General features: G+C 43.6%; 2 protein-coding genes across 10 annotated transcripts in view; one reads left to right on the top strand and one right to left on the bottom strand.

Annotated features, from left to right (window-relative positions):
• The window catches only part of LOC142580110 (FMRFamide receptor-like), a 1,221,375-nt gene that overhangs the window by 127,691 nt on the left and 1,066,817 nt on the right, over positions 1 to 26,867 (bottom strand). Inside the window, exon 7 of one of the 9 annotated variants that reach the window (XM_075690916.1) lies at positions 21,353 to 21,495. The exons of the other annotated variants lie outside the window; for them this stretch is intronic. The gene's annotated coding sequence lies outside the window, so the exon portion shown is untranslated. The remainder of the gene's footprint in view (positions 1 to 21,352; positions 21,496 to 26,867) is intronic. 9 annotated transcript variants of the gene reach the window in all.
• On the top strand, positions 7,314 to 15,622 carry LOC142580109 (uncharacterized). Its single transcript, XM_075690912.1, has 4 exons — positions 7,314 to 7,541; positions 8,132 to 8,284; positions 8,480 to 8,553; positions 9,258 to 15,622. The coding sequence occupies exons 1-4, from the start codon at positions 7,334 to 7,336 to the stop codon at positions 10,302 to 10,304; spliced, it is 1,482 nt and encodes a 493-aa protein (XP_075547027.1). The 5' UTR covers positions 7,314 to 7,333; the 3' UTR covers positions 10,305 to 15,622.

Below are 26,867 nucleotides of genomic sequence, written 5' to 3' on the forward strand. Positions count from 1 at the left end.
TAATGGCGGGGGGTACTTTTTAAATGTAGCAAGTTACACTTTGCTTAATATGTGCAATATGTCATACCGTAGAGTTAGAACAAGGCCTTCTCATTTTGCTGCAATTCATGCATTAGGCTGCATTCAGAAGGCACTCCGAAGGCCTTGTATGTCGTCGTGTGGCATCGGAGCTGGTAGCGCCATCTCTTGTGTGCTTCGCATACTTAGCGCTCCAAATGGTCTATAGCAGTAATCTACCAGTCACTACTTGGTTATGCTTGGCGTGTGCGCTGCGATTCATTTTTATTCGTCTCATCATTGATCTGCATAAGCGTACTTTTGCTAAAATTCTAGAGGCTGATTGCCGATCGCGAATTTCGTTTCTGTTGTGACGCTAATAAATAGTAAATAAAAACACATACCTCTTCAAACATACGAACGACATCGTCAACGCTCTCGTTTTCTTTTGTTTCTTCAATAATTGACATTGAAACATGGTATACAACTTTAGGTACCGAGGCGTTGTCTTCACAAGCAGGTTATGCTCGTCCCACCGAATTGACACAACCGCTAAATATGTACTTAAACATTAAATATGCAAATCGTATGCTTTCAGCTAATCTCAGAAATACTAAGCTCTAATTGCATAAAGAAGTAATTCGCTCCATACTAGAGTAGGTACCAGCTCTCTGGTGTTCTAACCTTCTCCGTAATATGAAAAGTCGAGGCTGTACGTACATCATATGCCTAAAGAAGACAGCTACTTTCCACCGACCTCTGCTCTTACATCCTTAGGCTTAGTAACGCTCTCAGGCCGTTGAGAAATCGATTCTTTGTAGTTTTTACATAACGTAAATAACGTTTTGTGGGGGGCCTTTGTTTGACGAATATTTCATGTTTGCCAAGCAGACATCATCCACAGTTGTCATAAACATTATCTTCAACGGTATTACACTCGTGTTACAACGCTTAATGCAGTTTAATTCAACCCAGTTTGCTGTAACGACCATTTGCCGATTATTTCACAGTTTTCGTGGGCCGATACCGAAGATAGCACAGTCTCAAAATGCTAGCCGATCTCGAAGGTTGTGCAGTCTAAAAAGGTGGGCTGGTCGCATGGGTATGCGTCATTAGATATGTGCTGTGCTTTTGTTCTCCAGTAAAGATTGCTGACGCCAACGGGGGTCACTGGGTAATGCGGGCCGTTTCCTTTTCTTTCTTTCTTTATTCTTCTTCTGTATTAGGCCCTTAATTTAAGGGGTATAACATGACAGGTGGGCGGGGAGTACGGCATTTATGACAAAAGATGTATTTCGATGGCAGTCTTGAACTGTTGAAGATCTGGGAACGTCATTGCAGTCCAGGGCAGTACGGATAAAAAATAATTTTTGGAATGTTTTGGTATGGGCGCGCTGGGGGGGTAGACGGCGTTGGGATGGCGGTGACGGGATAAACGAAAGGGCGGGCGGATGAATACGTTGTCGGATGGCAAGCTATGAAAAAATGTGTGGTTAAAAGAAAAGCGAGCAAGTTTTCGGCGCGATGCAAGAGCACTAAGTTCAAGTTGGGATTTTAGTTGGGTTGCACTAGAGCGATAAGACTAATTTGAAAGAATGAATCGTGTAGCACGGTTTTGAAAAAATTCCAGTAAATTAGACAGGTTAGATTGGTGAGGATCGAATATTGAATGTGCGCAGTCTAGTTTGGGTCTTACAAGCGATTCATAAGCAATTAGTTTGAGAGAAGAGAGTGCAATGACAATGTTACGGCCTTAAGTAGGCAAGGACACGAATGGCAGCGTTCGCTATATGAGTGATATGACTAGACCAGGGAAAACGCAGGGAAGGCATGCGATGTAAATTCAACACGATGAGCAAAACGAGAACATGGTGAAAGCAGGGCTCCTGCTTTCACCTTGTTCTCGTTTTTTCATCGTCATGACTAGACCAAAATAGATCACTGGATATATGAATACCTAGGTAGTTGATAGTGTCGGTTTGAGTTATCAGACAACCGTAATGGACGTAGTTGGGAGTTGAGTAGTTACGTTGACGGTGGAAAGAGACTAAATAGGTTTTGTTGACATTTAGGTTCATGAGCCAGGTGCAGCACCACTCTTGGACTTTGAGCAGATCGTTCTGTAGGGTGGTAGCATCAGATAGGTTGGTTATGCATCGGTAAATTACACAATCGTTGGCAAACAACCGTACATTAGATCTTAAATTAATTGGCAGGTCATTAATATAAGCTAGGAAAAGTAGGCGGCCTAGAACAGTACCTTGGGGAACACCTGACCGCACATGGGAAAGAGAGGATGAATGGGAGTTGGAGACAACACACTGAAGGCGATTGGTTAAGAAACTGTTGATCCAGGCGAGTACAAAAGAGTCTAAGTCAACACATTTTGAAGAGCAGGCGACAGTGCGGGACTTCATCAGATGCTTTCTCAAGATCTAAAAAGAAAGGCATCAGTGGGTACATTAGGTTCAAGGTTGGCGTGAATCTCGTGAAGGAAAAAAGCAAGCTGTGATTCACAAGAGTGCCTTGACGGAAGCCGTGCTGGTTGGGGTGAAAAAAATATTGACGGATGAGAGGAATGTTGCAACTTGAGAGTAAATAATATGCTCCATAATTTTTGAAAACACACTTGGGATAGATATCGGTCGGTAGTTAGTGGGACATGAGCTGTTATCTTTTGTGAAGGGAGGAACAACCTTCCCAATCCTTCCGTCAATGTGAATGATACCAGAGCTTAGCGACTGCTGAAATATGAGGGACAATACAAAGCCACTGACATGTTTAGTATTTTTAAGCACTTTAGCATTAATGCCATCTGTTCCTGCCAAGGACGCATTCTTCCGTTTATCAGTCACACTGGTGATGCCGTTCGGGTCGATGGTTATAGGAGACATTAAAGGATAAGCATATGCCGGAGGCGATGGCAGGTTTACATGGGTTTCATTGGTGAAGACAGCGCAAAATGCATCTTTAAACACACCAGAAGCTTCATGTTCAGGCACATTGGAGCCGTCGCTACGAAACAAGGAAATAATGGTTGAAACGGAAGGAGTGAATACTTTCCAAAACTTTTTTAGGGTCATAGAACAGCATAGAGGGTAGTGCGGTATTAAAAAAGTTCTGTTTAGCAGTATGTAAAAAATTGTTGTTCTTGCTATCGTCACAGAAATACTTATTCCATGCGGCGTCATTGTTTGAATGCTTAGCGGTACAAAAAAGCCTTTTTTGTTGTTTAAATGCTTCAGGACTGAGTTGAACCATGGCGACTGCGCACGCTCTGTTATTGTGATAGTTTGGGTGTACTTAGCAATTACACGGAGCATTTCTGTTTTAAATAGTTGCCAGTTAGTTTCAACAGGTCACTCTTGATAACCGGTTGCAAAAGTGTTCAGAATCCATATAGGTCAGAATTCATACCGACATAATCGCTTTTATCATAGAGTGGTAATGTTTGCTTACTTTTATTGATTCTGCGTGTACTGCAGTGGAAAGAGCCGCAGATTACAGCGAGATCGTTCGGGGAGGGTAGAAAAGTAAGTGAAGAAAAAATATCGGCATGGGTTGTTAAAACGAGGTCCAGAATATTAGATGAGTGGTTAGTAATGCGGGTAGGATCTGTGACCACCTGTGATAGACCGAAAGTCAGGCACGTGTTCAAGAATTCACTCTCAGAATTGCGCTTTGACAAGGTGCAAGCTCGGTTTGTCCATTTTATCGAGGGATGGTTGAAATCACCAAAAAGAATGACGGGGGTATTACGATACATAGTCGTTAGAGCCTGCAGTTAGTCATGAAATAAAGATGAGAAAGAGTCATCATTAGATGGGGCTCCATAACAAACACCAATTACAAGGCGCGTAAAGGTAGCATTACAAAACATCCAAATCATTCCTGGAGGGCGAGGAATATTAACCACTGCGAAGCATGGAGCTCGGTTAGCAGCGATAAGGACACCGCCCCCACGTGCATTTCCAAGTCCAGCTTTGCGGAAGATATCAAAGTAAGGGAATGAAGGCGATATCGCGAGATCTGTTATTGGTGAATTTAGCCCTGTCTCTGTAAGTAGCAGCGAATCACTAGAAGAACAAAAAATGAGGCTGCAAATTTCACCATGTTTTGGTATAACGCTGCGTATATTACTGTACGAGAAATGCAATACGGAATGACTAGTGTCGGTGAATTCGCACTGTACCTTCTCATTGCGCTAGGATTTTTCAACGACATCTTGTGCGGCATGATTGCAAATGCATGTTTTTAGTTTGCGATAAGCTTCTCATTGAGGTAACGATTCTTTGCAAACTGAAAAAAGTTCTTTATCGCGCAAGGCGAGTTTCATGCCAGAAGTCTTAACTGACGCTGTAATCTGTTCCCTTAAATTTCTTGCACATAGAAAGTACGTGATTTTTGTCCTTCAAGTGTACAAACCTAACGATTATGGTCTTTGTTTCCCTTTTGTGTAAGTACCCAACCTATAAGCACGTTCAATATCCCGTGCCTGAATGTCAACGTCAAGGAACTGATGACAATGGTCAATGATTACATTCTCGCTTTCAGAACAGGGTTCATTTGGGCTGCCCTTTAAACCGTAAAACACCAAGTTGTTGCATTGCGCCCTATTTTCAGTGTCTACGATGCGGGCTGTCAAGGCAGATACTTGAGCCAAGCATTCATTTGTTGCCGACTGCACTTCACTCAACTCGGAGCTCAAGGATGCAAGTGGAATGAACTCGGATTCAATTATTCCTAGCCTGGCTCTCATGTCCGCGAAAGTTTCGTCGCGGTGAAAGAGCTTTTATTAATTGGTTTATGTTCGCCAACTATCGCTGATTTCCGGCACTGCAAATGTTGTAATATCTGAACTAGATCAGGAGAAGAGGCAGCCTAAACTTTATCAAGATGCCCAGGGTTCTAAGTTCAGTAACATTCGAGCGCAGTCGTAAGCGATCTCGCGCCAACAGTGTGGGCTCGGCAGCATGGGTATGTGCCGCTGCGTATGAACCAAGTGATGGTAATATAAACCGTGCCTCGCAGGTCTGTCCTACTGGGTATTTTTGCCATTAGGCATGTGCCGCTCTTCAAGTAACCTCGCTGACGTCAACTTGGACACGTGCCGCCCGGTATGGGCCACTGGGTATGCGGAGCATATTCTATATTCACTCGGGCCACTTTTCTATTTTTCTAGCTTGTCCTTCGGAAGTACGACTGTCAAACTATATCGAAAGAACTCGCCAAGATGCAGCAGGAGCTAAAGCCCGATTTTGCTAAAGTAAGGGACGAGGTACGGCATGAAATGAAACTTTCGTGGAACTTTAGAAACTGATGTACAACCAGAAAACCGTTAGTTCAAAATAAGCAGACAAATATGGCAAGAAGTCTGCACTTTGCATTTCGCCCAATTGATGAAATGAAAACGAAACTCATGGAATGCTCAACTCGAGAGCGAAAACGCGGCTCGGTACGCTTATAGTTCCTCTTCAGAAAGCACAGTTCGAATCTTGAAAGACCGACTGGTACAAACAAGCAATGCTCCCGTAGGACCAATCTAGCGATTCAGGGTGCAGTAAGGACCGCGAATGAGTGCTTGAGTGACCAACCATCGAAGCTTGGCTCTGCCATCAATTAAACAATCTCCGTATAGGACATCTAAACGTGCCCTCGTGTACGTACACGCAGTAGTGATCGGACGAATATGATCGTCCCATTCAACAGTCCCGCGAAGCGGCATAGCATTTTCACAACTACTTCGATGTATCTGAATGAACACTTTTGGCCTGACATGGAGAACCTTCTTTGATGGCCGTGAAAACAAAACACGTGCATCACTGGAAATAGGTGTGTTTGTTTAGAAGCAAAGTCTTTGCGAGACAAACTGATGAGAAGCTCGATTTCTAGATAAGAAACGAGAGTGGCATCGGTAACATCAGAGCAGGCGCAGGTGTAGAGTAAGGGAGCAGTGCGAACTCAGGTACCGCGCAACTTTTACTCCTCACCATCGTCCAAATGGCTCAGCAAGAGCTTACTTTCCCGCTTGTAATTACTTTGCCGCAACAACTACAGCTTAACACTGGCAGTACAAAAGAGATATAAGCCTACAGCTACGCCGAGCAAAAAGGATTTGCGTGATTATTTCTTTATAGTGACAGCTCAGTATATTGTACTAAAGTGTGAAGCGTCATTTTTTATGCATACGTGAGATGTGTAATGTTTCTCGTGCATGAAGCCTCTTGTGAAAGTGCTGTGTATAAGTCGTGTGAGTGCTAGTGCCACGTAAGGGACCCGGGGTTTCCGTGAAGCTGCTGTGTCAGCTTACTGCCCAGATGCGCCTGCAGTTGCTTTGTTTCTGGCAAACAAAAATGATTGATTGACTGATCGATTGACACCTGCGGCATACACAGTAACACTGGCTATGCCGTTCTGCAATTCAACTCTTTGACCTCCACTTGGGTGACTGGGTAATGTGGGCATCTTCGCCTGTCGTCCAGCGCCACTACCCATGGAAAACAAACGTATGGCGAGCTCGACAACATCGCCCGCTCTGCTATCACTGCTGAGAGCCCGGCCACGTCTACCACCGATGCCCATACTGCGACTTGGGACTCGAAGGTAAGATGTGAAAGCGCCGCGCCCAAAGCAAGGTGAAGTAGACTAACATTTAGCACATTATTCCTGACAAAACTGAGTGAACTGAATACACTCAACGAGTGGAGCTGCGCGAAAGGACAGTGCGAAGTCATTAACGGGTTACCTTACGGAGCATATTGCAATTATTACATGTAACCGGTGAGCTCGCTTGCAAGAAATATTGAGGATAATATCAGTTTCCAGATATGCGTTTCCAAAGCATGCTACTAGATGCATTGGTGTTCGAGCTATTTTTTACCTTCTTTTACAAAAAACAAAGGCAAAGTATTCCATTTTACGTCACGTGTGAGGGCGGTTATACCATGACTCGCGCTAGTTTCACAATTATTTCAAAGAAACCTCAAGGGTTCAAGGGCTTCTAACTGTAAATGCAGTATGCGCATTCAGTAACAATTAAAATTAAATTATGGGGTTCTCCAACCACTTTCTGAATATGAGGCACGCCGTAGTGGGGGACTCCGGAAATTTCGACCACCTGGGGTTCTATAACGTGCACCTAAATTTAAGTAAACTGGTGTTTTCACATTTCGCCCCCATCGAAATTCGCAAGTTCCGCAGACTGTCACGCCACCCCGCGGTCACCGGCGAATTTTTTTCAAAGAGTATAGGACTAACTGCAGGTGGTGCGACGGTAGCGCATTTGCTTGCTTTCTTCATGGCGGTTAGTAGGCTTGGTCACCGTGGGCTTAATGGTATGAATAAATTCAAGAGCAATCGCATGTGCTGCGTGCCGCAATGCACCAACAGAGCTGCAAGCGACGTGAGCCTCCACTCGTTCCCCAAAGATGCGGCAAAGAAGAAAGAATGGGTTGTGAAGTTGAGAATTGGCAAGCCGGTCACACCACCGATGAAAGTGTGCAGTGCGCATTTCGTCGGAAGTGACTTCTTCTGGAGCCAAGTAGGTAAGAAAACGAAATTCCTTTACTTATGTGCATTATTTTATTTCTTTTCCTACGGATAATTGATGTGTTAGTTCGAAAAGTAGAGCCGCGGAGTGTATTGCAGCAGCGCGAACAGCGGCGTGGCTTTGTGTGGTGGCCGGGTGAAGCTCGAGCTGCGCACTTGTGGCCAGCGAAACGAGAACATACGAGCATTTAAGATAGAAACTCACATGTTTGTAGCACTTTGACGCAACTCTAGAGGAATGCTACAGTATGGGCGGGTGTAGTGAGCATTTGACCGTGTTTCACCGGCAGCAGCCCGTAGTGTGGTCGCAGTTATGTCTCGTCCCGCCAGAACCGCATGTGTTTACGTTCTGGGTTGCGCGCCGTGCGATAACGCGCGCCTGAGCTCTAGCTGCGCACTTGCGCCAGCGCAAAGAGAACATATGAGTGTTTAAGGCAGTAATAGTTATGCTTCAGAAAGTTATGGCTTGGAGGATACAGACACCAGATAATGTGTAGTGCAGGATAGCAATAGTTCATTCATACCTTTAGACAACGGTTTGCAAAGAATGCTCCTCAGTGAAACTAGCTCGTTTTTCGGTATGCAGACCCGCAGGTGTGGAAGCCTGCTAGGCGACGACTGAAGTTGACAGCTGTGCCGTCCCAATGTTTACCTGTACGGCCTCATGACAGAATGAACTTGTCTAGGATGCAAGCAGCCAAAGAACGTAACAAACGTGCATCTGCAAGGCATTCTCAAGGTTTGTATCATTTGAATACGTGTGTTTATACTAGCAACATTATCATCTGGCGTTTAACCCATCTGTGCCCATTATTATAAACGTGAACTTACTGTGAACAATCAGTAGTTTTCTTTGTAGCTTAAAACAGACATTGACAGTTGTACTATGACCATGAATAGGCACTTCTCTCATGGTAACAAAAATTGTGATTAGTTTGTGCAGGAGCGACTTTCAAGACCAAAGGAGTGTCTGGGCACAACAGCATTCCATATGAAGACCAGATGGAGGTAAGATACACAAGTGCCACATTGATGTCTATCAGAGCCATTATTTACCGCTATATTTGTGTACAGTGATGCACTGCTTTGTTTACATTCTATGCAGATGTAAATTCAAGGTGATGACATTGTTATGTTGGAGTAATTTCTGTTAACAACGAATTGCTGCTGTATGAGCTTGTATGAAGGCTATCAGTGTAAGAGATTCATTGGAAATTAGGGCAGTTTCAAAGTGCAGTTATGCAATTAATGCATGCCTATCTGATCAGCAATGTATGTGACGTACAGCATTCCTAACCAGAACCACTGCATAAAAAAAATGTTGAAGAAATGACAATTGTCACCTATTCTGCATCATCTTCCAGGGAACTTAGTTTTGTTTTTACTGCACTCTGCTGTGTTGTTTGCCATTGTACATAAGTGGCAGTCTGCTAACAGAAGGGCCTTTGCGAGTCAAGGCGGTCACAATGTTGCAGTAAATTTATGTATTTAAATATTATTCATTAGCAACATCACTTGTTTGCAGTAGTTCACACACATATTTCACAGTTATTAGTGTGTGTTATGCTTGGCTGCTGTTCATAAACTATCATGGACTGGGCTTGGAGACAAGGAACGTTATCTAGGTAGCGCAGTAAAATAATGACAAGACCTTTGCATGGTGTGCTGTCTCACATTGAGTGCATATATTTTGTTACTGTTTACTGGTACAGGTGGAGCAGTCAAGCCATGAAGCTACTAGAGAATCTGGAGCTGGGGCTGACACGATACATAAGGAAGAAGATGCAGTGGAGGCCCTTCTGCAACTTGCAGCATCAGGCAATGACAAGAATCAAGCCGAAAAATCTGTGCAGGTGGATTCCTTGTCCATTGTAAGCAAGAAGTTAAACCTTGCAGAGTTGCTGTCTACAGACAATGCTGTTCGAGCGTTCACAGGTGTTCAGTCAGTTAAAACTTTTCATTCCATTTGCAGTGAGGTGGCTGCAATTGACAATAATAGCTCTGAGGTGTCCGTGCTTGAGCGTGTTGCACTTGTCCTTGTGCGCCTAAAGACTTGTCTTCCATTTCATTGCTTAGGTGCCTTATTTAACATAAGCAAAACAACTGTGCACAGGCTCTTTTACTGCACGTTGTGCAGTCTTGCTGCAGTCTTGGAATGTGCCATTCCTTGGTCCACAACAGAGGAAATACAAAAAAACATGCCACTTTGCTTTTCAGATTTCTCAGAGGTGCGCGTCATTCTCGACTGCACAGAGGTTGAGGTAGAAAAGAGTCACTGTGCTTCATGCAGAATACTTACATACTCCCACTATAAGGGAACACATACAGCTAAAGTCCTTGTGGGTGTATCACCTGCAGGTCTCATAACCTTCGTAAGCAGTGCTTTTGGTGGTAGGGCTTCTGACAAGGCTTGCGTAGAGAAATCAGAGGTACTTCAGAAGCTGACAAGCTTTCAGGATGACGTCATGGTTGATAAGGGATTTAATATAGATGACATCTGCACAAAGCTAGGGCTGGGTATTATACAACCCCCTTTCTTGCGTTCTCAGCAGCAATTCTCAGCTGCAGATGCAAGCAAAACACTGAAAATCGCTAGAGCACGCGTTCATGTTGAAAGAGCGATCCAGAGAATGAAGGTTTTCAAAGTACTCAAGGGCCCAGTGCCTTGGGAAATGACAGGGGCGCTTGACCAAATATTCACGGTAATAGCAGGTATTGTTAATCTGTCGACCCCAATACTGTCTGATATAAGGTTCTGAAAACCTTTGCCATTTTCAAGATAAGACGCAGCAATGAAAAATTCTTGTGCTTGCAAGCGATTCGCTGATGATATTGCCTTGCTTAGTAACTCAGGGGACCAACTACAATGCATGCTCACTGACCTGGAGAGGCAAAGCCGAAGGGTGGGTCTAAAAATGCCGACATGAACTGCCTTCGCACCGAAAGTCTGTCGAGGCTTTGTTGACATTTTTACGTAGCAGTGGCCTATTGGAAAGACTGTAATGACCCGCTCCCCCCTTCTTTCTTTAAGCCTTTCTTTTTTGTCCCCTGCTCTTCTTTCAGTCTTTCCCTTTCCCTAGTGCAGGGTAGCCAACTGGAGGCTTTAACTCCGGTTAACCTCCCTGCTTTTCTCTCATTTTCATCTCTCTCGCCTGAAAATCTTCACTGAATCTACTGTTCCAGAACTGTGAGCCAGAAGTCAAAAGCCTGTTTGTTTTGATGTACTTTAAAATGTATGCTTTGCTGGGATACCTAAAGTGCAAGGACGTATGTTTAATTTGCTACCATTCTGCTGTGCATGCTACTGTTGGTTTCATACATTGCAAGCAGCACTGCAAACACTACAGAGAGTTTGTGGTGACGCTTGGTCATGGCAGTAATGCGCTGAGCAGTAATAGTGCCTTTGAATATAGAAATGAGGAGATCCTGTGATTGTTCAAAACAATGTGCTCTCATGCCATCCACCCAAGTAAGTCGGTGTCGAGCAGTGTGCTCCAAGTTTGTTGAGTTGACATATTCCTGATATTAAACATGCTTATGCCGACAAAAAAAAACAGTTCAAATATTACAAGCAGTATAATTTTTACATGCAACCCGCCATGGTAGTTTAGCGGGTAAGGTATTGTGCTGCCGAGCTCGAGAAGTGGTTTCGCTCTCCAGCCCAAGCGGCTGGGAAACGAAAATTTCATTAAATTTAATTTTTAAATGTTACATGCCTAAGTTTATTGAGGTTATACATGTTGCCATACCAATGCAAAACAGTACAGGATAGTTTACGCATTGTGCTGTTATTCTGCAAGGAAATTGAAATAAAACACCGCTTGGGTAGTATTGCTGATGTTGATGTGCCCATTGTTGCTATTTGAGATATTTCTGTATGCGATTACTGCGATGACAGATTACTTTCATTTTACCAAACATGTCTACTTGTACTTGCTTATGTGGTTCTTTTTGCATACAAATAGTGCCTGCCGACAAGAATTTGCGTAATCAGTTCATATCACTTGCAAACAGCTCTTTTCCCGTTACGTTTACACATGTAATTTTACTTGTTTCAGTATGTTTGTGTTCAGAAAGAGGACATGGCGTGTGTTAATTTTTCGCGATATTAGCGCGAAAGATCCTTCATTTCAGGCTGTCAAGCAATGAAAACACATTTTTTCCTGGTCTTCCTTCTTAAGTAAAACACATTCTTTACCTTGCGATTTCATTCTCTGCATTTGTATGTAAAAAGTGTACACTCTAGCTGCCATGTAAAGGGAGAGCAATCCTGCCAAGCTGCGAGCTCCGTAGCATTTTTTGGCTACTCATTGTATGTTTTGTTTAAGAATAAATTCAAATTCAGACTGAACAAACCATGTGAAGTTGGGACTAGCAGGGACCAGTGACTGTTTGATACTCACACATACTTTATTTGTAAAATTATGCTGGAACAGAGCAACAAATACAGAAAAAAATGACTTTGTAGAATAACCCGCATTTCCATTAGTTCGTCCACGACAGTGCAACAAATACAAAGAGTTGGGCCAGGGCCTTCACAACCCTTTCATGTAGTCCCCTATCTGTTTCAATAAAGCAACAGGCACAAGGAAAGAAGTACAGGTTGCTTTTGAGGCAGGCTGGCACATGACGTTCACGTTGGCAGGTTTCCTGCGTCAAGACATGTTTAGGATCCACACTGCGCACTTACTGCTGTTGTAGCTGTCCAGTAAATTTGCTCTGACCATTTTTCATTACAACTGAATTCTAAAAAAAAGAGTTGGTGTACTTATTTCAGTTTAAATTAAAAATGCTGAAGCCTACTCACATTTTAGTACTAGTATGATGCAAAGATTAAACACTTCTTTCTAGGCCAAGCTTATATCTGCTTGCCATGAGTCAATATTCGCTGCCTTCTAGCCAACAGAGCTATCTTCTCATTGAATTCTCTATTTTTTCCTACACAATCGTGGTGTGGTTAGCTAAGTTTACTACAACTTGACAGAGACCTTGTAACCAGTCACAAAGCAGGGCTCGACATCACAGCACTTGTAGTGCCCCACTTTGATGTACGTACATAGATATGAATATAAGCCACGTCTCAATAGAAACATAACAGATCACATATAAAGTAATAACATGAACACAGTATGTTGCACAAAACAGTACAGAAATGACTAAGGTGAAATGTCGCAAACAACAGTTGAATATTTTATAAACAGTATTTTAGTAATGCTGATGTCACTTGAAAACAGCCGAAAGTGGGACAAAATAGTATAAATAGGTACTGTACATGCCTCTCAACAAGTTAAAGCCTAAGCACGAACAAGATCTTCATGACAGAGTGGCTGCTTCATGACTAGCTACAAATATAAATAAATGGTTGCTGGAAAAAGATCCTAGTGGGAAAAAATGCAGCTTTCGACTTGTACACTGCAGGCACACGAAAAATGACCGTTCATAAATATCCCAGGCTGTAGCATTAAAACATAAAACAGTTACATACTAGGCTGCCATAAACATTAAACATTGCAAGCAAAAATTACAAGTCACGTAGGCTTTTTCTGCCAACTCGTGAAAAAAAGCTTGCATTGCCCGTTGTATTTCTGCACTGCTTGGTAACACTTGTGTTCTAACTTCTGATTATTTCTGATGTTTTGCTTAGCAGATGGAGAACAGTAACGAGACGTTTGCATTCAGCGGTTATGAAATATTTGAATATACGAAATAGTTCATTTTCGAGTATGAATAGCTAGTGTGTAGTATCCAGTATTATCCAGTGTAGTATTACAAACTTAGAGTATTTCCACACACTTGCAATTTACAGTATATAAAGCAAAGCATCCTGTAACATACTTGCACAATGACATTGCAACTGAATTGTGCCACACAATACACAGAGTACCACAGCTTTTCCTTTTGTGCAATGCTAAGGACTTAGGCACGTACTGATCTAAACGAACAAAGGTAACAATGAAGCATATCACAAGACAGTAGACTCGCTAGAGTGAAAATGAATGTTTCACGGCGCACTGCTCTTGCCGAAACATTCACTCTTATAGACTAGATTGCTCTACACAACTTTGTTGAAGATTTTTTAAGCACATGGCATGGCAAAGTGAGGGGTATGTACAGGCAACCGAGTCGTGGCACATTGCCGGAAAAATATTTTTGCTTTTCACTCCATGGTATATTAGACAAGGTGACCATTTTCAGAAGTTCCTGTGTCGTGAGGAACATAGGCAGTCTTTGGGGATAAGAGTAAATCAGGCTGTTTGTAAGAACACTACCTGAACAACCCAGCACTGACAACCTGATAGCAGGGGAAATTTCCTTGTAGCCCTCTCTTTCCTCTTGCATTTTATTGATGTCTCTGACTAGAATCCAGTGCACGGCGGCGTAAGAGATATTTAGATTGAATGAGCCTGCCAACGACATAACTGACCTGTGCCACACAATACACAGAGTATCACAGCTTTTCCTTTTGTGCAATGCTAAGGACTTAGGCATGTACTGATTTAAAGGAACAAAAATAACAATGAAGCATATCACAAGACAGTAGACTTGCTAGAGTGAAAATGAATGATTTAGGGCACACTGCTGTTGCCGAAACATTCACACTCTTATAGACTAGGTTTCTCTCAACAACTTTCCAGTTGGCAATGCTTATTCGAGTCATGCATGCTTAGCAAGCTCTGGAAGAAGATGCTTGAAGTAAACATACTGAAGCTTTCGCACAAGCTGGTCAATGTGTGCATTGGACCTTTGCACAGTAAGGATGAGCGATTCCACCTTTGAATAAACAATAAAATGAGCCACATTCAGATTCAAGATAAACATGCCAAGCTGAACCTGGGAGAAATATGAATGTCTGTGGTTCAGCACAAGATCCTCCCCATTTTGTTTCACATATTGGAGCTTCTTTTCACGAGCTAAGTCAGAAGCTTTGTGCAATTTCCCAAGAACTGGGCTTTTAACTTCGAGGAGAATGGCTGGTCTCCCACCCTGAAATGAAATGCCATCAGGACTGTAGCCAAGCCATGGCACTAGTGGGTTCACAACCACACCGAGCCTTGTGACAGCATTGCCAGTAAGCTTTACATATTCTTCAAGAGCATAGCCTTCACACGCTTTGCCATATCTCGTTGCTGCGTTGCCACGAAAAGAGTTGGCTAACATAGCAGATACTTTCTGTTCCCACGTGCGGTCATGCCGAGGGATGAACGTGAAGTATGCATGGCAAATGCTGCCTGTAATTCGAACTTTTCTTGTTCGCTGCCACTTGGTGCTCTCCTGAGTCCTTGTATCTGCACATATCTGTGCAGCCTGTGCTGCTGTCACTATGACATTAGTAGCATAAAACTTTTGCTGTGCCTCTGTGATGTCACTTTCTGTGAACTTGATTATCTTTAAGTGTGTTGCATCAAAAAATATTACGTCATGGAAAAGCATGCTTGTGTATAATCTTATCCTTTCACTGTCCATGTGGTTAAATAGGGCTTGTTCATCATGGGATACATCAGTGCTAAGAGTATCAAACCCACTTGGATGAAGGCGACCATGAAAATGTAACGCAAGTGCACTGTGTGGTGCAGCCTCCAGGAGTCTTCTTCTGGTCTGTTGCTTCATTTCGTCACTAAGGTGCTGACACGGGCGCACCTGCACGTGACAAAGCTCTTGCAGTTGCTTTGCCTCGTAGAGTGGAGAAGCGTGCAGTCTTCCCCAGGCCTGCTTCATGTCAGTAGATGACAAAGCTTGTAAGCTTTCAAAGCCGGACCTGTTTGTAAGCCAAAGTTAGTCTGTGTTAACATGCCTGTATTTTAACATTCCACTTGTTCTGATAAACCCACAGAAGGTATCTACGCAAATGAATCAAGCCAAAGCACTATGAAGACTGATAATTTCCAGTTTTCTTATGGCGCAACTTGGCTACATACATTTTGCCATGAAATTTGCTCCCCTAGATTCTTGTGTCCCCAGATGCAATGTACACATGCCAAATAAAGAGTTTTCATGAGTTTGTGTACTGTGCTTAATGCACGAAACTTTTGAAAAATAATTATAGGGTCTTACGTGCCAGAGTAACTATCTGATTTAGAGACGCGCTGAAGGCGGAAGATCAAGAAGCAATCTACACATGACAAATAAAGAGTTTTCACGAATTTGTGTACTCTGTTTATCTATGAAACTTTTACAAAATAATTATTTGGTTTTGCATGCCAAAGTAACTATCTGGTTTAGAGGCACGCTGAAGCAAGTTTCAGGCTAATTTGGACCACCGAGTGTTTAAGGTGCACCCACTGCACGGTACGCGAGCGTTCTCGCATTCGGAACCCATTACAATGAGGTTGTAACAGAACTGAGCGACACTTGGCCTAGGCATGCTTACGTGCATTGTTTGATAGTGTGCAGCAGTATCAATGTCAATATCACGAAAACTATAAAATTAACTTGCCTGTTCACGAGTAGCAGCATCGCAATCATGTGCTTGCACCGCTGTGAATTACCAGCTTTACAGCTACAGTGGCCCTGAAAACAAGATTGGTGGAACATAAAACAGACATACTGAATTCGCGACGCGAACGCAACAAGCTTCTGTCGCGACTCCTCATCACTCGAACGATAATACCAGCGAGAAATAAAACAACCTTTCTTTACATCTGCATGCTTTAGCATAGCGAAGTACAAAAATAACGTCTGAAAAATCGAGTTAGTGATATCGTTTTTTTAATTATCGAAAATATCTGCTCATAACTAATTACGTGACAGGAGCCTGAGAACATATAAAGCAGTAAAACTGCTTCGTCGCGAAACGACAGTGCGCGAAAGGCAGGCTTCGCGGGCCGTCGCGATTAGCACGAAAAATAGGAAATGCAAGCTAACGTACCTTGATAGAACCCTCCCTGTCATAAATAAATTCCAGCTCGTGTGGCTTCTGGCGGACATGGGACGTCTGCAGACAAAGCCCTTGCACGGCAACAGACGATGCGCTGCAGGCCTTCACACCGCAACAAATGATGTGCTTGGCGTTCAGGACCTCTTCCCCTTCAATGAGGCACCGTATTCGCGTTTCTGAGGCGTCAATGTGGCGCATGATGTCACTCAGCGACAGCGATCCACAAAAAGGTAGTGCCATCTTCAAGCGCTAGGCAAAATATGAGCCGACATGAAGAACGCACATGTGTTCAAGGGTTCCTATACTCTCTGTGGGCGCCATATTGAGTCTCTCGCGCGCCCCCTATAGGCGACGGAACTTGCGAATACGGCCGCCACGACCGGGATTTGATCCCGCGACCTCGTGCTCAGCAGCCCACCACCATAGCCCCTGAGCAACCACGGCGGGTCCCCTTTATAGTAATTAATGAAATTTAAGTAGTAACATTTGGTTATTAAGTAAATTATGAACTTCAATTTCTTGTCCAGGCAATGTACGTCTCTTCGACCAAGTATACTCAAGAATTAAAATTGTCTCATCTGCCACATGTGAACATTAAACATTCTTTCAAAATGAGAAAAGGTATTATCAGTAACAACATTTTTTATGTAGCATCAAAAATTCTGCAGATTTGCGTCTTTACGTCACTGAGACATGTCCTATAGGTAATGGCTAATGAAGAAGCAATGACTGCGTATTTATTTATTGAAGTCCAAATATGGGGGGGGGGTCGCCATCTTGATCACCCATTTATTCAGCCCGGAGATTAAGTAATGGCTGGGAAGCAACGCTTATGGTCAGCGTTGAGCGCGCCATTACCTTAATAAGTCTCGAGAAGCGAACGCCGTAGTACTCTCAGTTTTACCACGGAGTTGTACAATTGTTGGCGCATTCTCCTTGGTCCATGCATCCCATTTGGCTGGTGTTCGATGATAACGGAAAATATCTGCCGTTGTAGTTTTTTTAATACAAACACAAGATAAACTTTCCGCCCTTCGACTGCTTACATCGCATCATATCAAAAATAGAAAGAACAATGGCCATTTCCCCCGAATACACGTCGTAAAAGGCTTCGCGTAGGCAACCGTAAACGAACGGCACGTTTTGAGGCGCTGCGGTGCGTTACGACAGGAAGCGAGAGCCAGGAAAGCTCGTGCGCCCACTGATGGTCCGAAGCGGTGTTTCAGCGTCGAGGCACGATTCGCGAATTCCAATGTAATGACCAGAAGCCACAACGCGAAAAGACTCACAGACATCTGTGGGGATATCGAGGCCTGGTTTTAAGCAAAACATTCTAGTCAGACTTGCAGAGTAGGTTGGAGGCTACGAGTAATGTATGGGGTGATTTCTGAGGGATCCTAGGGGACTAGAGGCTCCGCGTAGATCTAAGGAGGAAGTAACGCCTTTCGTTTGGTCTTTCTGCACGTGGAGCTGCTGCAGTGCGATCGCGTAACTCATGGCTCTTGCCTCTTCTACAACAAGTACTTTTGACTTAGTGACACGAACCTTCAGTTTGGTAAACAGCAAGTAAGGAATGCAGTTCAAATGAAAGAGTGAACTCAGAATAATTTGTCCGAACATTTTCATTTTTTCACAGTTTGTGAGAAGTGTATTAAACGCTAACAACTTAATTTTTTATGAAAGAAACATAGAAAGTGCTGGACCTAAGTGGATTACACTGTCACTTTTTCATTTGACGCCGGCAACCTTGCGCTGCTTTTGTGGGTACTTCTAGCATTCTTTAAGTATGAAGCTGTAGTCGCCAAGTTTTCGCGTTCGCACATCACGTGTGTACCTTTGGGTTTGCACGATGCAGAAAATACGCTACTTGCTCATCTAAAGATGTATCAATGGTCCAACAAATGAGTACGAAGAACCTTCGTGGCCTTCTTTTCTCGCATATGACGAAAATGTAACGCCCAACCTTATACCCCTTAAGAGTGCTTACAAATTCATCAAAATGAATATTCGCCACCGTCCATATATTTACCCTAATTTCTCTGAGAAAACTGGGTGCTTTACAGGCGCGTTTTGACAGCAGCGCTGGTTCGTCAGATCTCTCTCTGGCATCGGTTGTCATAGCAGTGTTTCATGCACTCTTTTGTGACACTTGTGTTGCGTTTGGAAAAGTTAAGGAAAAATACAACTCGTTAGAACAGTTGATTTAGGCAAATCGTCCGTGTAGCTAATATTCTAAGATCATCTTGAACAATAGCGCTGTTGTTTATTACTGCGACAGCAGTTAGGTGCTCGAAATTTGCTTTACCTTGTCAGGTAATTCTTCGCTGACGACGACCATTGTCATCACTCACGGCGCACAGCGGCGACTTTTGTCGTCGTCTGACCAGCACGTCATTCCCAGGATCACCACTGCCTTATGGTGAAGGAAAATAATACTTATCTGCTACCGCCACCACTGGGATCTGAGCCTATGTTACTGGACTAATGCGCATTTGGGAGTGGGCCGTGGTAACGACTGGGCGTGAATGTGATTTAGTGTGATGAAATCGAAAATGCTGGCAACTGCTTCATCACAGGCATCTTCTATAAGAATAGATTGTTCAATTAGCAAAGGATGACCACATGAGGTGGGCTACCACGCAACAACAGCGCTGAGCAATGGCTTCAAGGTTATGCACTCCACAGATTGAGAGCGGTGGAGCCTGTGCATGTATTCACAGGTCGGCAAAAGCCGTGCTCGTAGCGCAAAGAAGACGCACGAGATGAGGACGACGATCGGGCTTGATCATGGCATTCATGCGCGCAACAGAAGTGGGGCCCAGATTGAGGCGGTTGGTGGAAAAGATTGTCAAAAGCATCGACGGTGCGGAAGCCGACAACGACTTCGCAGTGATGAAGCCACGATGTTTACACAGTAGCACATAGGATTTACAACCGTCTGGTGCCCAATGACGCAGCTCTGCAAACATGCAGGGTAGCCAAAAATCGCTAGAATCTCGTAGTCACCACTGATCCATTTGACTTGCGACATCTGTTGTAGTCAAGCTTTGGCGTCAGAGTTGGTGAATCTGCAAAGGGGGGACTTCATCGATTCTGATAAGCAACAAGCTTTTAAAAACGGTGATTTCCTGATCTGCAGAACATTAAGCATTGATTTCGACAAACGCCGACTCTAAAAACATGGCATAAAGAAACGGTATATTTAAGGACCGTTTCAGTTAGCAGGTTGCCAATCCGATGGACAGATGTGCGCTTGAACGCTGTCCTACTGAATGACGCAAACAGATAATATGACTCTGCTATGACTATATGACGAGTCTTGGTGGTACAGCTGGGAATAAAAGATCCAATAAAGCCGTAGGTATCGAGTAAATATATTTAGTCTTTTTATATATGAGAAATCAGAATGTTTTATAAATAGTCACTTTTCGCGTACGAATTTCGAGCTCCACGAAATGCATTACCAGGGAAACAAAGTTGCGTACAGCGCAATGAAAAGTCTTGACTTATTCATCTCATCATCACTTATATAGTATGATGCAATTTATAATTAATACTGAAATAATAACTATATCCTTATTTTTTCGTATTCTATAGAGAGAATAATTATTGGCAGAAAGGTGGAGAGGTCGGCCTGAGTGAAATGCCTCTAGCCTGCTACTCCACGCTGGGGAAGGGGTTTGGGGAATAACAGAGATAGGATGTGAAGAGGAAGGAAGGTGGTGGTATGGTGGATATGATGAGGGCTGCACAGCATAATGTTTCTGTGATGCGTACGTGTACACTTCACATCACAGCCAGTCATCTTCACGGGCAGAGGTATAAGTTACTGCAGCGTAGCGAAGTGACTGTCTATAGTGTTCATAATTTTTGCCGCTGTTTGCGCCTCTGGCATATTTAAACCGGACAGTAGCAGCTGCAGGGTGGCGATTATTTCTCGCAGCATGGCTTTGATGACAAAGTCCGATGGCGATATCTGAGTGCACTGTCCTCGCTCGCGCTGACAGTCTGAGGCCCGCGAGCGTGGCGGTAAGCGTGGCCATACATTCGGTTCCGGGCTTGCGCGGCTCGCTTGAAGCAATGGTTTATCTATCGATGCCGATTCAGTTACCTTCAGCTGGACCTGCGGAATTGGAGCCAGGAAGCTCTCGTCTGAACCTACAGCTTGTCCACGCCGACGACGTGTTCGTCTCCTACGGTGTTACAATGACGCTGCCGCCTCGTTGTGGGACATACTTGTCTTGCTTATTTGTTTCAATATTTTTTCTCCTTTTTCTGTTTAGGGCAATCCTTGGAATTGACCTCTTGGGGTCTGTCGCAATTCAAGCACTTCGTTTGTCTTACTGTGCATGAAGATGCGTCATGGCTGCCGGCACAGCGGTGGCATGCCGTCTGGCCTGTTCAGACAGCGCTGACATGGCCTAGCTTTAGGCACTTGTGACATTGCAGCGGTCGGGGCACATAAGGACGCACCGGGTTTCTCACGTAGCCCACCTTCATATGATCAGGTAGCGTGCCTACCTCGAAAAGAAACTTGACGCTCGTCGAGCGACCGAAGCGGTGAAAATCGATGATTTTCACTGTTGAAGACAAAAGCCATTGTAGCTCTTCGTCGCTGATGTCAATCACGACATCGGAGATAACACCTGCCCTAGTGCGACCACTGTGCACGACGAACGACGGGACTTCTATGTGTCCTAGTATGCGCACGGTTTTCAATTTTTCAAGGGCGGCCTGCATCGCTACTTACATTGTGACTACATTTTTCTGGGTGTTGAAAAGCACTTCGTTAATTCCTTTCGGAGCCACATTACCAAGGTAGGTGTTAAGAATCTGTCTGTGCATAGAATTTAAGTTCTTAGCAACGTCGAGTGGCACAAAAGCAATCCTGTAAGTCGGAGTAGGAGGTCCGTTGGGGCCCTGCTCACTCACGTCTTTGGTTGTCTTGCGGCATTTTCTCTTCAGTCGCTTGCCCTCCACGACGGTGCAGCCGTTGTCGGAGTCCATTGGCTCGCTGTTCGATATACCGGAACCGTACGTATCCATGGCTACGTTGCAAGCCTTACAATATGTCCCTGCGAGACGCAGTGCGAAGAGGCGCGCTCGATGAAAGTGGTGGCGTATCATCTGTCATCGCTTCGGACGACGTCTCGTCTAAGAAGCACAATTAAGCCTACGCTAAGACAAAACTAGCGCAGCAAGGCAGGAAGCGATGTTTAAACACTTTCTTATAAGACCTCATCGCTTGCCCGAACGAACCACCCAATAAACGCTAGCTTCTTGTTCAGTCCACCAAAGTGACTAAGTGCAATAAATTGAGCAAAAAAAAAAAAAAAGGAGACAAGCAAAAATAAGGCCGTCAACTTTAGTGTGGGAGAATGCTTCTGCCGCCATAAATGAGTTCAGAAGAGATCATTGCAGGCCTGCTGTCTATTTATTTATTTTGTACTTATAATCAGCATTTAAGATGTTATATGGCGCCTTTTTATCAAACATCGTCTAAAATACTATCACCATCGAGGCCTTACAGGGGTTTCAAATAGCCACGTAGTCGAAAAAAGGTTTGGGTACGGGCTAGTTGGTATTCCATGGTATCAATCGTCACTTACTGCGCATACATAGACGAAGGACAAAAATGACAACGAAGACAAGCGCTGACTTCCAACTGATTTTTATTTAGAGAAACAAACGTATATTATTTTTTTCTATTTCTTCATACTGTCAACCCTCTGCTGAGGGTTCTTACTGGGAGGGTTTAAATACAGGCAGACCATATATACAGGTGCATCAAGCGGCAGCGGAATCACAAAAATACCATATTTAACAATTTTCCAAGTTCACAAACATCACTGGCATCTGTCACAAAGCTTGGTATCGCATTCCAGAATTATATATCTCAGTTGTTGTATAATATGCATTATATATACTGAGACACCAAGACAAAGGCGCCACCTACAAAGCGTCAATCCGGCATGAGTATGCAGTCAAAATTCATGACCTAAGATGAACGGGACAGCATATGTGACTTCAGAAAAACCAGTTCTTTGTCTTTTAATGTAATTGATGGCTTACTAACTGAGTCACCATCGGCAATTGCTGCTGCTTCAATGATAAGTATATATACGTTTGTTTCTCAAAATAAAAGTCAGTTGGAAGTCAGCGCTTGTCTTTGTCGTCCTTTTTGTCACTCGTCTATGTAGGCGCTGTAAGTGACGATTGGCAGTCGAAAAGCCTGCTTCTTGTCAACATTTTATACATTAGAAAATATTAGTCAACAGAGCAATCTGGGCGAATAGATACAGCGAATACGTGAAAGAGGCTTCATAATCTATTGAAGTAAATGTAAGCGTAAATTGTCATACAGAAATGGTAATTTAAGCTTTATGAAACTTCACATTGGGAGCAATGAAATTTTCAAATATTTCAGCGGCATTTTTAGATGAGCGTTTGCTAACAGCACCTCAATGATATGATAACACAATGATAATGATAACACCTCACTAAAGCAACATCTATATCCGTGCTGCATTAAATATAACAATTGAATAATATTGACACTTCCTTATTCTGATTATCTTTTGCAATTAGCGGGTGTGCATGTATTGACTTTAACATTATCATATGCATGATAATTAGAACTGTCTGCTAGTTCTTGTAAATCTTCCTATTTGGCCACATAAATTCGACGTTTGAAAATGGTTCAGCCCCAATTAAAAATACATGAGTATACACGGACGCTAACGGCTGTGAAAAAGTCCATCTATTCGTGTAAACAGTATTGTGGTCTCGTCTAACTTCTGTCCTTCTTCATTTGCGCTAAATATGCTTTCAGAAACAATACGCTTTACTTTTACCATTGTAAACAATGTGCTTTACTTTTAGCAGCCACTGAATGGTTGTACGCAAAAGTCATATTGCCACGTGTACTTGTTTATCAGGTGACCACGTTTCATTGTCTAACAAATGTTATCGTTCAGCGTAGGACGCGCCTGTATTTATTGGAAGTTTCTGGAATGTTAGCGATGGTTCTATGTGCTGTCTGTTGTCACCGGACCTTTTGCAATCTGACCGCATGTATGTGCGACGCGAATGGTGTAGAACTTTATGGAAGACACGCGAGCACAAGAGATCACTCTGGAGCCTTCGACGACTGATGTATAAAAACCGACGCGCTTGATCCGCTGATCGCCGACCGTTGTTCGCCGCTATCGGTGTGCTTCGAGTGTCACTTTCTTTTGAGGGTACGAGTTCGTCGGCTAGTAAAAGTTAGTTTCTTCATTCACAGATTTGCCGCTGTATTATTCACCGTCACTATTACGCGACACTATATCTCCATTTAAAAGTGTTGACGAAGGCAGACCTATACAACTCACTAGAGCTTTTGGTGCAATTTATTAATCGTATTATAAACAATGCTTTCATGAGTTACTTAGAAGAAACCAGTACGCTGTGCTTCTAACCCCATGGCTTCCGCAGAAGGCTTTTCAACATGACGCAGCTTTTTGGAAGTTATACGCAAGACTTCATGTGAAATTATTATTTCTTGACTTCAAACAGGTCTACTATTTATAGATTTCTATACAGCATTTGACCACGTCCATCATTTCTTACTCATTAAAAACAGGTGTTGTCTGGCACTAGTTAAAGGCATATGTGTAATGGCTTGCCGCTCATGTTTCCAATCACGTGGGGTACCTCAAGTGAATCAAGTGGATCAAAGCGCTCTTAACAAATCGCTCATAAATTATGTCATAAATAACCAGTCCACCTATCCTCTTCCTGCAACATCAGGCGTCCCACAAGGCGACGTTCTCAACCCTCTTTTGTTTCTTATATATATTAACGACCTCCCGCATCACGTATCTTGCGAAATTGGAATGTTTCCTGACGACTGCGTTATATACCGCCGCGTAACTAAGACTACAGATCCAGAAGCCCTCCAACAGGACCTTAACCAAAACATAGAATGGTGCCAAGATTTGCTCACGATCCTTAACTCTAGCAAATGCGAGCCGCTTTCCTTTACCCGTCGACACAAGATTCATGCCTTTCAATACAAAATCGCTAACGAGTCCGTAGAATCCGTATCGTCTTTAAAATACTAACGCATCACATTATCTAATGATCTAAGATGGAATGAACATATCACTAACGTGATATCATCAGCTAACAAAACACTGGGATTTCTTAAACGTCATCTTCGCCTCGCCCCACATCACGTGAAATTGTTTGCCTGCAAGTCACTCGTTCGACCTAAACTAGAATATGCATCCACCATAGAGAACCCGCATTATGTTAACCTCAAACGCGATCTAGAAGCAGTCCAAAATCGTACTACAATGTTTATCGTTTCTTCTTATTCGTATGACGTAAGTTTTCCAGCTCTAGAAACTAAATCTGCCTTATGGCCTCTCTCTGTTGGCCATCGCATAGCCACCCTATTACTGTACCACAAGTTATATTACTCATCCCTCAATCGGCACCTTACATCATGCTAGCATCGCAAATTTCTTACGGCACCAACCACAACCTTCAAGTTTTTCGTCCACGTAGCCGAACTATTACTTCTTCAGCTTCCTTCTTCCCACGTGCAGCTAAAGATTGGAACGGCCTTCCCAATATATTGTTGCCACAGTGCGTTATCATTCGTTGAATTTTGAAATAACCTCTTTTTTTTTATCGAACGACATGGTGCATGGTTATTGATGTTTTTTCTTAGCGGATTCCACCCCTTATGTAGTACCTCCTCGTGGGGTTTATAAGAAAATAAAATGAAATGAAATGAGAAATGCGAGTGTTAATGATACTCATACGGACCGTGCCTTCGAGGCCACGCACGTGTATCTGCTCGTTCCAAAACTGAATGTATTCCGGCCGGTATAATGTCAGGCTTGCTTTCGTCCATTTAAATTTTTTATTATAGCCAACCTTTCATGACAGGTTGATCCAGTGATAACGTAGGCGGAACAATGCTCCGTCGGCTGACAAAGCACGAAAATGAACGACATTGCAATGGAATCGTGCCGTTACTTCGGCCCTATTCTGAGCCGACGCAGGGCTCGTGATGAAAAAAAAAAAAAGCTCCAGCGCTTAAATTGTTTGCGAAAGCAAATGCCACCCAATTGTGATAAAACACGGAATTAGTCAAGGTTACCGGCCAACGATAAAGAGCACATATGAATTCGTTCCTCTTGACCCATAAAATTAATTTGCTCCTGTTGTCGAGTACATTTCCGTGCGCTTTCCAATAACAACTCATAACTCTTCTTTTTTGCATATGTCCGCCACAGGTGTCTTGTAGTTGGATGTCGCCGCATTCCCTGAGCGTTCCCCGGCCTAGGTTACGCAATAAATTTTGCAACATTTTATCTCCTTTTCACTTAAAATTATCAACGAGCGCGCAAGTTTGTTCAATGTAACGTTTAACGTTAATAAGCTCAGAAAAAACTGAGGCAGAACAGAGGAATCCACCACAAAAGTTTGTATGTGTGTGTATTCTTCTTGTTCTTCTTTCGTCTTTCTACGCTGTTTACGGCTAATATTCAGGAGGTAGGGAATCATACACGTGAGGGACCAGAATTACCAATTCCATTCATGCGAATTCCTGACATTCTTCTAAAGGACCCCTTTAGAATTCTGCAAAGTGCATTGTATGAGTACAGCACACGTACTGCACGCATTATCTTAAAGGGTCCCTCACCAGGCCTCACTGCAGATTTCTGTTATGCACTAGAAGCTCTAAAACTCCGTCTAAGGAGTGTTTCACGGAAACATATTTCAGATTGGTTCAGCATTGGAGCAGATAGAAGAAATGAACTGTCCTGTTAACATGAGGCGAGTGCCATTCCAACAGAGACACTCTCTGCCTCGACATAGCGTTCCCAAGCGTTGTGCCTGCCTTCTCCTACAAGAGAGCCGAGCGACGTCGAGGCTGGCCTGATTCCTTCCAATCTCTTCCTTCATACGCCGTGGCGCCTTCCGCGCCAGATAAGTCATGGTTGGCGACGAAGCACGTACGGCGGAGAGTCATTTGTGCGTGCGACCGTGAATTTCTGGCTGGGAGAAGAACGCGCTCGGCGTCGCCCGAGAGGGGAAGGCGTGAGGCGTCTGGCTTGAATTTCAGCTGTTTTCGGTTGGTGCACAGGCCCCGTAATACTTTGCAGAGACGATCGTGAGTGGGTGATCCATTCGGTACACTTGTTTGTTCAGTAGGGTAAAACCCGGTGAAGGACCCCGTTGGCAATAATATAACCACCAGTCTTGCTGCATGCACGTTGGCTACGTAACTCCTAATGCTAACCGCACGACTGGCTACTTGCGCTTTAGTGCACCTTCATACTTGAGGCTCACCCTGCAGAAAACCGTAGTCCGCCCTTAACTGGAATAAGCATTGGCCATCTGAGTCTGCAGTCAATTGAAGAGTGAACAATGCCCTCAAATCTGCCAA

Source organism: Dermacentor variabilis, chromosome 4 (assembly GCF_050947875.1).
Source record: "Dermacentor variabilis isolate Ectoservices chromosome 4, ASM5094787v1, whole genome shotgun sequence".
Classification (NCBI taxonomy): domain Eukaryota; kingdom Metazoa; phylum Arthropoda; class Arachnida; order Ixodida; family Ixodidae; genus Dermacentor; species Dermacentor variabilis.

Coding starts and splice junctions, on each gene's coding strand:
- LOC142580109 (XM_075690912.1), top strand. CDS start 7,334: ATGAATAAATTCAAGAGCAATCGCATGTGCTGCGTGCCGCAATGCACC. Junction 7,542..8,131: donor CTTCTTCTGGAGCCAAGTAG/GTAAGAAAACGA, acceptor TTCGGTATGCAG/ACCCGCAGGTGTGGAAGCCT. Junction 8,285..8,479: donor ATCTGCAAGGCATTCTCAAG/GTTTGTATCATT, acceptor AATTGTGATTAG/TTTGTGCAGGAGCGACTTTC.